The 16,187-nt window shown below is 35.5% G+C and overlaps 1 protein-coding gene across 6 annotated transcripts in view; it reads right to left on the bottom strand.

Annotated features, from left to right (window-relative positions):
* Positions 1 to 15,116, bottom strand: part of LOC105126489 (vacuolar protein sorting-associated protein, putative (DUF1162)) — a 20,972-nt gene extending 5,856 nt beyond the window's left edge. For 3 of the 6 annotated variants that reach the window (XM_011027355.1, XM_011027357.1, XM_011027359.1), the window contains exons 1-21: positions 14,749 to 15,115; positions 14,579 to 14,663; positions 11,918 to 14,157; positions 11,176 to 11,290; positions 8,550 to 9,407; positions 8,113 to 8,356; positions 7,736 to 8,025; positions 7,454 to 7,580; positions 7,247 to 7,371; positions 5,357 to 5,958; positions 5,129 to 5,246; positions 4,916 to 5,032; positions 3,914 to 4,008; positions 3,634 to 3,785; positions 2,820 to 2,875; positions 2,528 to 2,741; positions 1,326 to 1,742; positions 966 to 1,243; positions 661 to 746; positions 488 to 574; positions 104 to 365 (exon numbers count right to left, since the gene is read on the bottom strand). In XM_011027355.1, coding sequence (XP_011025657.1) covers positions 104 to 365; positions 488 to 574; positions 661 to 746; positions 966 to 1,243; positions 1,326 to 1,742; positions 2,528 to 2,741; positions 2,820 to 2,875; positions 3,634 to 3,785; positions 3,914 to 4,008; positions 4,916 to 5,032; positions 5,129 to 5,246; positions 5,357 to 5,958; positions 7,247 to 7,371; positions 7,454 to 7,580; positions 7,736 to 8,025; positions 8,113 to 8,356; positions 8,550 to 9,407; positions 11,176 to 11,290; positions 11,918 to 14,157; positions 14,579 to 14,663; positions 14,749 to 15,026 — 6,846 coding nt within the window. In that variant the 5' untranslated portion in view covers positions 15,027 to 15,115. Of the gene's footprint in view, positions 1 to 103; positions 366 to 487; positions 575 to 660; positions 747 to 965; positions 1,244 to 1,325; positions 1,743 to 2,527; positions 2,742 to 2,819; positions 2,876 to 3,633; positions 3,786 to 3,913; positions 4,009 to 4,915; positions 5,033 to 5,128; positions 5,247 to 5,356; positions 5,959 to 7,246; positions 7,372 to 7,453; positions 7,581 to 7,735; positions 8,026 to 8,112; positions 8,357 to 8,549; positions 9,408 to 11,175; positions 11,291 to 11,917; positions 14,158 to 14,578; positions 14,664 to 14,748 lie in introns of all 6 variants that reach the window. The other 3 variants (XR_842440.1, XM_011027358.1, XM_011027356.1) reach the window with 3 other exon arrangements.
* Positions 15,117 to 16,187: the final 1,071 nt, after the last annotated feature.

Raw genomic sequence — 16,187 nt, 5'->3', positions numbered from 1 at the left:
TTGAAAATTGTTTGGAGGGGGGGGAGGGGGGGAGAGAAACCAGTAAGATCACAAGTTGTACAAAATCACCTAACAAACATCTAGAATTGAACAGAGAGCAGACCTCCAAATAAAACTGACGGACAGTGATATTTTCCTCTGACTCGTTAAATACAACATGTCTTGGGACCATAGTCACTATCTGTGATGGGACCATTGCACTACTCGAAGAGGGTCCCACAGAAACCCCAAACTTCACAATGCTTTTCTCTCCAGACCCTTCTTCTTTGTCCAAGCTTATCTCAGTGAGGCCAGACAGAGCATCCAAGTCTAACAGTGCCTCAGATACAGAGTCCTCTAACAATTTAAGCCGCGTCTTGTGTGATCTGATAGCACCAGCTGAGTTTATTATAAACCCATAAGAGAAAAATGTAGCAATTTTATTGTATCAATAGACCGAGTAAGAACTTTATACTGCTATATGGCAGTAGCAAGGGAGTAATCTTACTTTAAAAACCATGATCTTATCGAGTTAGGAGGAGAAAATAATCCCAAATCAGGAGGAATGGTGGAACCGAATCTCCTGACCTCATCCCTGCAAATAGTACCGCCATCAAAATGTAAATTATCAAACATGAGTTCTTAAAGAGTACATTTCGTATCCTCAGATTTAATAAGTACCTAGACAGAGGCTTCTGATGTGGTGCAAACATAAAGAGTGAAAACTCAGTGTCATTCTTCAAGGAATATTGTGTAAAGACAGAAACCTGCAAACAATATAGGGTTTAGTCTTCCACCAAAATGAACTGTAGTCCTTCCAACTGGATGTGCATAAGAACTTGTAGAGCACAAGCAATTGCCCAAAAAAAAAATCATTGTATGAGAGATTGCGAGTGGCTAGACATTTTATTTGCAACACATGCTCTTGCAACTAGAATATATGCCAAGTAAATTGTACATTTTGTGATAAATAAATGCATAACAACCTCTAATATGCCCCTGTACCCACGTGACAATCTTAGAGATGCAAAATACTTTCCACCACCAAACTCCAGATCAATGTCCAGAAAGTGCACTTTATTTTTGTTCTTAACTAACTTCTTGACCCAATCACCACTGTTCACCGGTTTGCAGCTCATACTAAAAGCAGTTAAGGTAACAGTAAAATATAATATAGCAGGATTAGCATAAAAGTCAACTGTTGATCCACATGGTATGGCTGCCTGCTTCCCAAAACTGTCACTACCAACAGTAGTACATGGACCTGCACCAAGATTAAAGTTATTAGTAGGAATCAGAAACAGCCAAAAAAGAAGTTATAAATACATCATATTTTGTGATTTTACCCTTCTCAGTCAAAAGCATATGTATCTCAGAGTGCAGTAAATTGGACACCCTTACAGTAGGAAGTATAAAAATTTCCTTCTGCTCCTGTAATGCAACAGCTGAAGTCATATCAGAACTACCACTAGACTTATCAGGCTGTATGATAGGCACATCTCTTCCAATGCTTTGAATAAGAAAATGCAGGTTAGTAGGATGCGCGTCTCCAGATTTTAGGGTACAAGCAGCAGTGCTAAAGGAACATTTAATTGTATCAACAGACAATGCCTTGCGGACTTTGTAGCTTAGTTTATCGAAAATTCCAGAAAGGAAAACAGCCTTTCCACCTTTAAGCTCGTCTGACCATTCTGCTGAAAGAGGACTCTTAGAATTTATCAAATCATCTGTGATTTCAGGTCTGAAAGAAAATAAGAAGTTTCCTGCAAATCAATTACCAGATACAAGTTTGTTATGAGAAAGACTTGATAATGTTCAACAAGAAAGAAACAAGCAAGCAGCCAAGATAGCTTATTCTGAGACAATAACACGTCTGCCATGAACTTAGAACCATGGAGAATCCTGGCCATTAATTTTTGCCAGCAGCGTGATTCATGAACTAGGCCCCATGCCTCCTAACCATCATTCTACGAATGAAGAAACTTTAATTACTATTAGTTTGCTATAAAAAAGAAAACAAACAAACAAAGAGACAATATCAAAGAAAGTTATGATTGAGTTTTGAATTTTTATCTGAAATCTCTCACTCCAGTATGATACAAAACCCTCTCACAATTTTCCTTAAGATATTGCACAGCAAACTCCAACTATTCTTTTTCATCATTAAGATTTACCGAAGTTCAGCATAACCAAACTCCAACCATTGCCTTGTTATCAGTGGCCAGTGCCAAATGGACCAGGTGCGAATGGAAGGGGCAACAGATTTGGGAAGGTTAAGGGGTAAAAAATCAAGCAAAAACAAATTCAAGCATCAAACTTTCTTCCATGCAAACTCTCCCATAGATACATATTTACAGATAATAGCTTCTTGTAAGAAACTCAGCACTTGCGTCCTATATACAATAATGAGGATAGGATAGTATTGACAAGAAAACAAAGAAAAGAGAGGATTAGAAGGATGCATCATGGTAAGAAATAAAAATACTGCTTCAAATATGGCAAAATATTTTTCAGATTTGATTTGAAGTACTGAATTGAGAAAGCACACCATCAGTGAAAGACATTAATGCCTTCTTTAATCCACCAGATGAACCTATAGCCTCAAACACTTTCATGGAATCATCAACAGAAGACCCCTTCTTCAGTAAAATTGGAGCGAACACATCTTCATCTTGTTGAGAACGTCGAAAACATAGTTCCATGGAGAATTCAGTTTCGTTATGAATTCTTATTAAAGGAGAAACCGAAATTGACAAACCATCCTATAATCAATCAAATAAGAAAAAAAGATAAGAATTTCGCTGGAATAAGATCATTTAGTGCGATATTAGGGGAATTACCTTGGATTTCCTTGAAGTCTCAACCACTACAAATGGCCCAGGGTAAGTTCTTGAATCTGTTTAAGGATGAAAGTGTCAACTGTAACTAACAAAAAAGTCCTATGATATCAATGTCTGAAATCTCTCTTGTTTCAATGCAAATAAAAAGGTGACTCAAATGCACAACAAAAAAACATCTACTCAGAATTTATGCAAAACCACAAGAGTTAGTAACAGCATTGTAGCAACATTGCAACCTTGCAATTTATAAGGGCATGGAAATAGCTTTTGATTATAGAAGCCACAAGAGTTCATCCCATAGTTATAGATTTAGTTATGCTTCTACAAGGAATTAAGATCTAAGGATTAGAAATAAAAGAAAAGCTATATATCCATAAAGATGTTCTGAATGTCAAAATATAAAATAAAAGAAAATTTTAAACCATAATGGACATGACTATACCTGATATGTTTGTAGAAATTTACAGATGGGGAATGAAGAAAGACAGCAATGTGAATTAAACTTTGAATGATTATTCTAGATTTTTAGTATTATTTAAGAATATTAGTATTTATTCTATTATTATTTAGCAGTTAAATCAAATATTAATTCACATTGCTACCTTTCTTCATCCCCCGTCATTTAATAAACAGAAAAAGAAAATTAAAATCAGTTTCACTCAAAAACAACTAACAGTCACGAAGTTAAATTTAGCAATCATGTCTACTTGAGTCAGTAAAGCAAGCAGGACAGGAGAGCTGACAGTTTGCTTTGATAAACCAATAAACAGGACACATTTGCTAATACTTAATTCAAATAAATGTGGTGACATACCTCGAAGTGACACTATAGATGTTCTCCAAGCAAGCACTCGAGTTTCTAGGATAGAAATATCAAGTGAGGAAGTAGCAAAAGATCCGAGATCAGAAAGCTGAATTGTAACAAGTGACTTGCTTTCTGGAGGTTGATTTGCCAATATTTGGCTGCTTCAGAACGTTAATAACAAGAGATATTAATAAATCAAATGTTAAACTCAATACATGCAAAAAAAGAATGTGCATCTTTGTATGTGCAATACCCAATAACCATTAAACAGACCTTTCTAATAAGTTACCTTAAAGAAACAGAAGCAGACTGTTTTCTGGCTATTGTAACACTTTTCTTGTTGTAGAAGTGACAAATAAGGCTCAAACCTGTTTGGTTTTCCACCTGGTATAGTAAACACCATTACAACTCTTTCCAAGTATACAAGATGCAGGATGGTTATAAGAATATAACAGGATGTTACACTCAAACGGATGGGAGGAGGGGGGGGATCTTAAAATAAATAAGCAGTTATCATTAATGCTGTTTAAATTGCAGTCATAGCATCAACAGGTCCAAGAGAAAAATGTGAAATTGGACCTCTTAAAGTTAAAGACAACATTTCAAAGCATGTCATTCCTCACAAGATAAAATAGATGCTAGAATCTTATTCCAGTTGGAGATGAATATAAATAGATATCCTTTCGGAATGAGATCAAATTCACATGTGAATGATTCTTAGTTGGCACGGTGGATAAAGACCCAAGAATGGATGGGGAGGATCTTTTCTATCCTTCCTAAATTGTAATCTACAATCATCCTAGATTGTGTGGATTGGTTGCATCATTTCCCTCCCTTGTTAGCCGAACAATAAGATGAATGGGTTCGTACCTCCATTTTACCCTATCCATCCTTCTTCCTCCCCATCCCACCTAAACAGAGACATGCATGTATGCAGTCAGAGTTCACAGATTAGCACCATGATGTATCAAATAAAAGGAATTGGCAACCAACTGCAAGTTGTTAAGAACAGCATGGGATGGTGAGGGCATAGGGTTGCCCATTGGTAGTCCACACATGGATGAATAATGGAAAGCCTTGAGATCCCAAGCCTACAGAAAGGACTCCCTAATTTCAAATAACAGTAAGAAACAAATTGTTGTTTAAACTATAAAAAATGATTCAGGGATAAGCTTAAGCTAAAAGGAATGATTTATGAGCATGTTTTGGCACATGGAGATGACACCAGCAAGGGCACGTACGCGCGCACACACACCCCATAGGGAAAACCAGCTAAATAGAAAGTATAAACCTTGCAGCAGTTGGACAAAATCATGGAGCTCCTCGATGAAAATGGACCCGCCAATTGTAATTTCCCAATCACAAAAAGAAGTACGTCCAAGGAGAGCTCAGTTAGGGATATGTCCAACTGCCAATATGCAAGAACAAATATTGTTTACATTCTATGAATGGTAGGAGAATGCGCCGTGGAAGGAAATATCATCTCAATCGTCATTATTCTGACCTCTTTACTTCGGCAATAGAAATGAACTGGTGCTCCATGCTGAACAGTTTCTGAATCCTGAATGTGGAAAACTGAACGATAGAATGTACATATTTCACGAGGGTGGACAAGTTCTCTCCTGCATAGAAGAGGAAATAAATACAAATCTGCATCAAAATTGAAGATCAATTTGATGTAAAAACAAATTTAGGAGCATAAACTAGTATTCTCTTTGGAATAATTACTCACCACAAATTTCTTTGGGCATCAAAGAAATCAAGCAAAGCAATTGATGTGGTCATAACTCTGGTTTTATAATATAGAATCTGGAGATTAAGCTCAGTATTACTGATGCAGCAACGAAGAAGTGGAAACCTGTCCCTTGTATCTAAAAGTTCATGGACAATGGTCACAGAAACATGGTCAATTTTAATTTGAAGGCAAGGGAGACTTCTGCACTGGCCAGAAATTCTGCCTGCATCCTCATGCGTCCTAGGAAACTGATTACATACTTTAAACTTGAAAGGGTGTCCAGGCTTTCTAACAAACAACGGAACTCCATCAGCAAATGCAACAGCTGAGTCACTCTTCTTATTTACCAGGTAAAAAGTATCTTTAACCAACTTATTGTATGGCTCCCAATCAATATCATTGTTGTAGCTTTCAGGCTGACAAGGAAGTATCCTCCAGAGTGACCAACCACTATCATTAGCACTGGAGATCTCAACAAAACCTGATCCAGAATGATAGTTCAATCGCAATGGTTCACCAACATTGTTCTTAGCATGCAATGATATCAAGGAAAACCACAGAACTGATGACTTCCACATTCTTTGCTTATGGTGCTTGACCTACAAGTAAGTTTGAGCTGTGGTTACACTACTACATCACTTGTATCATGGTAGTTAAGTTTGAAGACAAAGTGCAAAAGGGAACCTATTAATGTAATAAGAAATCACAATGAAGGATGAGTTTGAAAGTTTCCGGTATTACAAATCATTCCATTAGAGAATGCTTCAACAACGTTATCCTCAGAAGTGTTCAAATGCATCCCTCCTACTGAAGAAGAGGATTTGTGCAAGTGTTACACGATGGTTGGCTCCAGAATCAGGTTTAGAAGGGGGAGGGTGCCACATCAGTAAGTAATGCTGTAAAGCAATAGGACAAGACTCGCCCATCAACCGTCATGATTCAGAATTGAGCTGGCTGCCGGTGATATTTTCTACCTAGAGCTACACAACTATACTCCCAAACAAGTATGCAAAGTATCAATAACATCTCCTAACTGTCCCCCAAAAAATTCACAACATTAGCACACTAGGGATCAGTACTGTGTTCTCAAAAGAGCTCATGCTCCAACTTCACAATCAGTTAAGATCACTTTCCCCATATCATTGAGTTTGGACCCAGTACAAAAGAAACATGTATATAACAAGCAGGTATGTGGTAATTATTATATAACCTTCTCGAACCAACTGATAGCACAAGAAGCACGAGGAAAGCAGAATTAAAATATAAATGCAAACTAGAATTAAATGATCGATGTATGGATATGGAACAATGGTAATTCAATGAAAAAGGGGGCTACAATAAAATGAATGAATGCATAAAATAATCTCCAAAAAACAACATTTCTAAGCCTCAGATCATAGGTGAGTATACAGCCATGGAACCTTAAAAGATCCATTAAATGTTCAGTCCCCCAACCTGATTCTAGTATAGATTGCATAATTTCACATGGGCACCCATGTTTTAATGCCTGTACTTTTCCTTTTCTCCCCAAACAACATAAGAGAAAGTGTGAAGGTTCTAATTGTTTGTTTATGCAAAGCAAAGCCTAATGTCACAGTAAGCGATAAAAAGCACATGACTCCCAAAATTGTTGAACAAGGGCACAATATCTTCTGGAACAAAGAGCAAGAAAGCCACTACTGCATGCTAGACAGACTATTGTAATAACCAAACAGGAAAGCATCTAAAAATTAAAGTTGTGTCCAGAGCTATTCAATTCACAGATACAAAGTTAGCAACATCTAAACACATACAACTCAATACCGAAATTATAAGATTCAAGAAATTGCCACAAATCAAGACTCTAAGCTCCTGAATTCGATGGAAATGTGAAATAATAATTCTTACCCTAAAAAGTGCCTTCTCCCCTACAAGTGAATGATGAATAACACCAAACAAACTATACTTATTTTCCCTTTCCTCAACAGCAAAGTACAAGTGTTGATGCACATCTTGAATTGCCACAATTGCTCCTACACAACTCATGAATAACATTTAGTTCAGTTTCCCTTAAATCTGCAAAAGGTTAAAAAAATATATATACACATCATGTACCATCAGGAACCATAGTTTCGAAACAGTTGTCAGGTTCTTGGTTACTGGGCAATCGCCTTCGTTTCAGGTCACTGCCTGTCTCTTTGCTTGATGCAGAGGAGAAGGATGAAACCATGGATAAAATCATCTGATATAAAAGGCAAGTTAGACTGAGATATCAAAAACAAGGCATGCATGCTCTTCCAGTGATAGAAGCACCGACAGCATGAAAATTGCAGCAAGTTATACAAGGATTGCATTTTCAAAACTTGAAAGAAACAAAAGAAATTTAGCATTGCTCACCTGTATTTCAGACAAGGATATTGTCATTTCAAAACCTGAAATAGAACCCATACCAACCCAAACCTGATTTGATTTATGATCATTCTCATGCTTTTCAGCTGATATAGAGGCAACTAAATTATTCAACATTTTGCTCTGATGACTTCCATGATTTTCTTTTTCTACATAATTTCTATGAACTTGAGAAAAGATCACCATTCTGGAAAGGTTAAATATGAATTTCCTCAGCAGATTGGCAGATTCAAACTTCATATGGACATCAACCTCAATCACAAGTTCCTGAAAACCTCCTACACAAATGAACTAATTATTCAAAAGCAATATGTGGCATAAGTATCACATATGTATCACATATAAGAAAAGGAAGGACACCATACCAGAGCCATCTTCAACAACAAGAGTAAGAGAAAACTGAGACACATCTATAGTGGAAGCTTCAAGCCATTCCCATTTGGTTTGTCGGGTCATATGTAGCATCTCTTGGGCCTCATTTTCAGCATTTTCAGCTTGTTTAACAGAAGAACTAATGATTGATAAGAGATCCTTTATACGTTGGAGATATGAAACAACACACCGAAAAAACATTGTTAATGCTGCTGTTTCAAGGACAAGAACGCCACCCTGTCCAATAGCATAATTTCTCATTCCCATTAGTAAACAACAGATATGAACATGCAGAAGTCAGGAATCAGACAGGAGCTTCAAAACATAAACTAATAATTCAGCATTACCAAAGATGTGCAAAAGTCTATAAATTCATTGAATAAGTAAACAAAAGAAGATATAGCATCTGTGCAGTTCAGGATATTAGCACCTTTATTCCCCAAGAGATTGTCTGAAGATTTCTCCCAACTTCAAGCAATGCAGTAAGCTTATTGAATTGATTTGGCCCAACCAGAGAATTCTTTAATGAGCCCTTTGCCACAAAAATTATACCAAGTGTAACATTTACGAGAATCCATTGACTTGGGTATGAAGCTGTGGTATCTGTAGCAAAATCTGACTTCTGAGTGAATCTAGAGGATTGAGCAGTTGATGTTTCACACTCACTGATCAAATGGGCATTCTCCACTGTTTGTGATGTATTATCACTTGAAGAAGTTTTACCATCCAAGTTATTCAAACTATTGTGAGGTTGACCCAGCCAAAATGTAAATGTGAAATCAGAAAGAAATATTTCATATAACCCACCCTCAGTTTGCTGCAGCAAGTTTCTAACTACAGAGTGATCAAAACTTTTCAGCATGTGGTCCGGATATCTAGAAATTACAAACTGAATTCCTTGCAAATCACAGAGAATTTCCAATTTCTGCTCTTCCAAAGATACCTCTGCATGAGTTTGATGAACAGAAATCAAAATTCCACAATCAGGCAAATCATGCCTAGCCATTTGGTTGCTCGTAGCAGCGTATGTTTTTACAGAACTTCCCTCATCATCTATCCTAGAATTCTGAAGAATTACATCCATCGACTTGAAGTTGAAGGTTCCGGTAGTTGAGACCAAAGTGCTATTACAAATCAAAGCTGCTCCTTCAGCACTAATTTCATCATTCTCAAGTTCACTGAACACCATATTTTGCCTCACAAAGTTTTGAAGAGGCATAAAACCACTTATATCAAAGCTCCTGAAAGCATATGAAAGCGAAACTGTTGAAAACAAACCTGCAAACACCTGGATAGAGATTATATGACTCGGTCATGCCATTTGAAAAAACACAAGTGCAAAGACATGAGGTAACTTCAAAATACAATATCTTTCTTTTGCATTAAGCAAAGGGGAAAAATACTACAATAAAACTTTCAACTATTTTAACTATTCTTCCTTCAGATGCAAAAAGAAAAGGTAAATGGGAGTTAAAATACCAATGCCATGGCAGGTCTTTACAACAATTAGGGGATTGTAGCCTTTTTTTTCTTTCTCATGTTACTACATGGTAGCATCAATTGTGTTGACCTTTAGGTTACTCATTTATGTTTTTATATATTTTGACGATAACATTAAAATGAAAATTGGACTAATAATATGTTCGATTGAGAACAAGTGTTAAACAAGTTTTGCATAAAGATCATATCAATAACTATGAAGGATTTCATGAAGAAATTGAAACTCATAAAGAAAGCAAGGTGAAGACTTAGAATTTAAGTGTTCATTTTAGTGCTTTATGTAAATCTCTATATCTTATCTTGATAGCACAATTAAAATGAACTCACACACTTCACTATATATACACTTAAAAGGATTGCTTAAAAACCTAATAGACAGTTCTAAAAATTCACCTAGGCTAAATCTATCAAAACTAGAATTCTACATGAATTGGTCAACCATTTCAGACATCAATAGGGCTGTAACGGCTAGTTTTCGCTATATATATCTTGTCTAAAAACAACTTTTAAACTATAAATCCCTAATTATACTCATATCTGTGCAATCAAACCTTCATAATCTAGTACAAGAGTATACACTCTCATTTTCACTACACTTGAACACTTTCTAATCCTATAAGTACTATCTTTTGAGATATTGAGATGCTAGAAGTTTCAATTGTAATATCCACTTGATAACAAAAATAACACTTATAAACCTTTGAGTTAGGAAAAAACTCTTGGTTTTGGTGAAGTATTTTCACTAGCAAAAAAATCTTGAACAAGGCATATCTATAAGTGGAAGAAAAAATCTTGAAGAAGAAATATCTTCAAATGGTGTAAAAATCTTAGTATGGATTCATCAAGTGGTCATTGTACTCTAAAGCTTGGACAAGGTAACAAATACAATACTCAAGTACGGTTTGGTACTTAGGGTATGGATGTAGGCTTGCCTATTTATTAGTGCTGCCATCTATTTGCAAATTCTCTCCCTTATTTATTTTAAGCACTTTAATAATATTATTGGTTATTGTATTTATTTGAATTAATTTGTATGATTTGTTAATATTAGTGATACACCTAATTCACCCCCTTTTTTAGGTGTTATAGTTTCCTTAATCCTAGAACAAAAAATTGGTGCTACCATCACCATAAGGTCATCATGTCAAAACCTAGAAAGCAATTGTTGTCATATCACTAATGCAACTATTAAATTCCACGTCAAAGTCAATAAAGTTTACGTCCTTAGTAACAAACCAGTCCATTCAGCTCTCCTAGGAACATCCATCAACAATTCATTGGCAATGTCCTCTCTCATTATTTTGAGACAAACTATTTCAACTGTCCTTAGAGCATCTCCAACTTGAAAATTCGTTCTTTAAATTTAAAGGCCTTAAAAGAATAAAAGGGAGGTCAATAAGGTGAAAAGCCGATGAGTGCACAGAGAATTGGCTCAGGATACAACTAAATGCATAATATTTCAAGTACTAAAATTCAAGGTGTTGGCATTTAGACATGTGCTTTGATCAACTCCCTATAGCTACTTCTATTCAAGAAAAGTAAAAGAACACAATAACCTGAAAGAGAACATGCAACTCATCCATAAATGATATAATAGAGAATCCTGAAGCTGTCACAGAGAAAGTTGTTGAGAAAGCAATGACAGTTGTGCTAAATGTATATACAAACTCCCTGAAACAAAAATCAAGACAAGATAGATTCTTGGTTAGTATATTAAGAAACAATGTCAAAGAGGGATTAAAAATGTTCTTTAGTGCAATGTTATCTACTTCATCAAAAAACTAGAAGGAAATATCCATCAGATGCACAGTATTCTACTTTTTTAAATCTTTAAGCACCTCATGTTGTTCGTTATTAAGCTAGATATTTTGCTCTTATATGCTTTTGGACTTCAAAGAAATTGAATACATGCAAAGAAAAAGATCAAGAAAAAAAATCCTCAGATGGTATTCTGTGATGCTGATGTCTTTTTTCTTTCAAGACAGTTCATCCAACAGGCAACCACACATCTAATTCCATGAATACCCAGGATAGGAATAATAAAAGAATGAGACAGCTCTCCCCCATGTTGATCAGCAAATTCATGGTAGCAATTATTTGAAAAAGAAGAAGAAGGTTCCTTGATTTAAATGATGTGCAAGCAATGGAAAGCAGAGACGCTTGAGAAAACAAGAATAAATGTAACTACTTAACAATCAAAACAGATAATAACAAGGGGAATGGGACCAAGAAATCAAGGTGTCCAAAGTCCCTGGTATGAGAAAATGAAATTCAAATGGAAAGGCCAGAATCCCCTACCTGAAGAATGATAACCGAGCAGCTACTGGCTTCATTGAAAAGATTTGGTTTTGTTCTCTTTCTGCTGAATTCCCCTTGTAAATATTGAAACCACTAAGCTTGAAGTAAGAACCAAGAGAAATCCATCCCTCAGATGCATACTTTTCATTATCTGGTTTAGGAATTTCAATTATCTGAGGCTCTCGCAATTTGTGGCTTTCTGGTTCTGCACCATCAGATTCTGACCATCCAGTTAATGCCAAATCCGACTTTGAGGTTGGCCATACAACAACCTCAATATTCTGGATATCAAAACCAAGGTGAAAATCATCCTGATTCATGTCTTTATCCCCACTGTTAAGTCCAACCTTTCTCGGTGTCATTTCAATACAAGGACCATTTACAAAAACTCCAAGTTCAATATGTTTCTCCGGAAGCATTCTAAGAAAAGTCAACTTCAGTCTATTAGAATACAACTCATATTTATCTTCCCAACTAATTTCTTCCTGATTTTCGATGGTTGGAGGAAAATTCAGAAGTACAGTTGCCCTCCCGGTGTTCTCATTCAAATTTAGAGCATGCTGTATCTGGCCAAGCAGTATAGCCAATGACAATACTGATGAATACCCCAAAGCTAAATTTAATTTCCCAGCTGTCAAACTGCATTTCCAAAACCCAGAAACTGGTCTCTTCAGGTTTGGATCCATCAAACAGTTTTTAATCTCACAAAGAAGCCATGGTGTTTCAGAATATGCAATCTCATTATCCCTATATCCCGCAGAAGATTTTTGCCAAGCCAACCACATTTCTCCCAAAAGTGTCTGCAAATATGGATTACAGGTTCCTTCAGCTGGATTTGCAACACTGGTTTCACTAGTTTGTGAAGGAAGAAATGCTTGTGCAGGCTTACCCATCAGGATAGTTTTTAATTTATCAACACTCTCTTTCCGACGTACTTTTTTTGGACTAAAAGGATTCTTTACACTCCTATCCACAATTGCAGTCTCCATAACAGAAGAGGACTTAACCTTCAGCTTCCCACAGGAAAGAGACAAAGACTGTTCAAAAACTTCATCAACATATGCAAGTAACAGCTTATGAATTGATAGACAGAATGAGTGTATATCAGAAAATGAAATCCCTGTATGGGACTCCATTCTTTCATCAACATTCTTGTGCTTGCTTGTTGAAGAAAAAGTAACTAAAATCTTTCCAAAGTTTAGCAGGAAGCAATATCGGGAGCTGTAATCTTCAAAGTTGTTTCCCGGATTCCAATCAGGTTTTGATCGTTGAAAGAAATGTATAATTAAAAAGAAATATCGTGAAATATAGAGCAAAATCTTGTACATAACATTCCAAATGACCATGAATACTGAAAGGATCTTGGAGAAAACACTGACTTGTTTATCCATTAAAGATTCTTTGAAACTATTTTTACCATTTTGAATGTTTGAGACTACTCTGTATCGTGCTATCCGTCGTGCCTGGGCAATAGCTTCAGCAGGCAACTCCTTCTCTATGCCGGAAATCTCCCCCCAATTGTGTTTGACAGAATTCAGAAACATTTTCCCCTCAGACAACTTAATAACAGACTTTTTTAATAAGTTGTCAGCAGAATATCCTAGCAGAGACAGCAAATACTCATATGCATTTTGATAACGCAGCCAGAGGCAAATGAAATCAACTGATTTATGCAATGATAATCTGGGAGAGGAAGGGACATATCCTAATCTGTTTGCAGCTAGTTTCCATAGTTGTCTCCCACTTCTGACATGTTTTCGTTCTTTCGTTGATAGTTTACCAAAAGCTGACAAAACAAGGAGATCAAGTGGAGAAAACAACAGACTTAATTTTGGAACACGGATATTAAAGTCTGCCACCCGAAGGTCATTTAATTTAATGCAAGAAAGCAGATCTGTGAAAGAAGAAATGTGGTTTATCTGATCTTCCATCTTATATGCAAACCCAAAACCTCTAAAATCCATAACAAAAGAAACCACTTTTAGAGGTTTAAGAACTGCACCAACAACCCCTCTTAAAAGACACCCAGGATCAGAGTGCTCAGATTCTCCATTAAAATCCTTTAGTTCCAACAAAAAAACTACAGCATCATTCAAGTCAGGAAACTGCACTTGCAGATTAGTATCAGAAATCTGTAAGTGGCAATGTTTGAGAACAAGATTCAACAGAGAGGTTTTAAACCAATTCCTTGAAGGTGGGTTAAGCAAGATCCTCTCCAGCACATCATGCAAGGCACTACCCTGATGTACACAAACCAACATCTTGGTGATTGTAAACGGGCATTACCAATAGAAAAAAGTAAACAGGTATCCACTAGCTCAATCAAGCTGAATTAGCAACAAAAAGACACTAAAAAAAAAATTATTCTTTGCATAAATGAATTAGTTTCATTTCCAAACAAACTCAGCAATATAACCGAGACCTGATACAAGTTAAATCACTAATGAACTGAATCAACCAGATAGAGATACAAGGCAGGTATTCCCCAGAATAAAAAAACAATTACACCACAAACAAACAAACACCCAATACACACTCGAAAAATCTCAGTGATCCCACTGAAGCATAATCAATCAAATCACTAAACAAGGCATCACTTAATTGAGCTAATTTTAGATCTCTATACACACTCTCTAAGCAACAAAATGAACAATAAAATACCTCAGGATCAAACCCGGCAACCGCCTTCTTCTTTTCCTCACTCAATTTCCTCTCCCTTCTCAAACTCCCCTCCTCCTTCACTTCCCTATCAAAACATAACAAAACCAAAACACAATAAATTCACACTCACGTTAAAATCAATCACAACATAAACAAATAAAATAACTTACCCAGCTAAAAGAGTGATATTGACACCGCGAATTCCAATTTTGCAAGCAGGGGAAGACCAGTTGGAGAAGCGAAAACTCAAGTGATCAACGGTGACTTCTTTAAATTTAAACCGAGAGGATTCGTATTCATTATTGAGAGCAGAGACATCGAATTTTAACTTCTTTGCGGTCAATTCAGAGTTGATAAACCCTAATTGGAGTTCAATTTCCGGTTCTTCTTGCAACCACGGCTGCAGTAATGACAGCAGTCGCCGGTGAACGGCGTCGTGGAAGAGCATAACGGCGGTGGTTTACAGTTAGTTGAGTGAAGTTTGGGTAAGGAATTTTTCAAGTTCTGTTGGCATTTTAATACGTGTCATGAGAATCAGGCACTGAATTTTATAGTGAAAAGAGTACGAGCACACGTGTTATTGAATTCTTCTTCGGAAAACCTCAATTTGACCCTTAACATAATACCTTATTATCAATTGAGTCCCTCATCTTTTATTTGTTTTTATCAATTTTATAATATAAGTAATTGACATTAGACAATTTTTCGCCCCCTTTACCTATATATTGCTGGTGCAGGTTAAAATATCTTATCCAAATTTCACTTGCTAGTTAAAACAAACCAATTGAAAGCGTTTAGCTGTGAATCAAATAAAAAAAAATAACTTAAAAAAAAAAACCTATAATTTTTTTTTATTTCACTTGTAAAAAGAATCTGGATGACTTGGAGTAAGAATAAAAGTAGGCATCTCCTTTATTTGAAATCTTTTATCTTGCCAGTGCACTATATTTGTTTTTTTCTTTTCTTTTTCAAATCTATGTTTTCAGATGAATTTTGATCATTTTTTATGTGAATTGCATTAAAAAATTAAGAACAATAAACTGAATGTGCAGGGAAAATCTTTAGCCATGGCACCAAAACTGACCCATCCTGGACACCTCTCAATCCAATGCATTTCTCGCTTCAAGTTTCAAATTGAATCAAGAAGGAACTAGCTTGATTAACATGGTAAGTGTAAATATGATTTTATTAAAACCTACATTTATATTAAGTATAAAATTTTTTGAGAGTTTCAGCATATCAGTTTGTTGGATCAACTAGATTCAATTTAGGTTAATTTATTAAATTTGACACTCAAATCATATATTTAATTGTGATTAATTATTTTTTAATTTATTTTTTATTTGATTATATAATAATAAACATCAACATGCACAAGAAAATTAACAAATAAAATTTAAAGAAAAAATATTCGTAGTTAAAGAGACAAAAAAGAGTGTTTTCTAATATTATAAAAAAAAATGTTATGGACTTATAAAAAAAATTAAATATTATTTATTCAAATAATATCCAAAAATATTTAGTGGTCAAATAAAATTCTTTTAAAAAAACACCATGAAATTTTCTTTTTTTTAAAAAAAAAAAAGAGTATCTGTGAATATAATCAAAA

This window comes from Populus euphratica, unplaced genomic scaffold (genome assembly GCF_000495115.2).
Source record: "Populus euphratica unplaced genomic scaffold, PopEup_1.0 scaffold41.1, whole genome shotgun sequence".
NCBI lineage: Eukaryota > Viridiplantae > Streptophyta > Magnoliopsida > Malpighiales > Salicaceae > Populus > Populus euphratica.
This window is presented reverse-complemented; position numbering and strand designations above follow the sequence as displayed.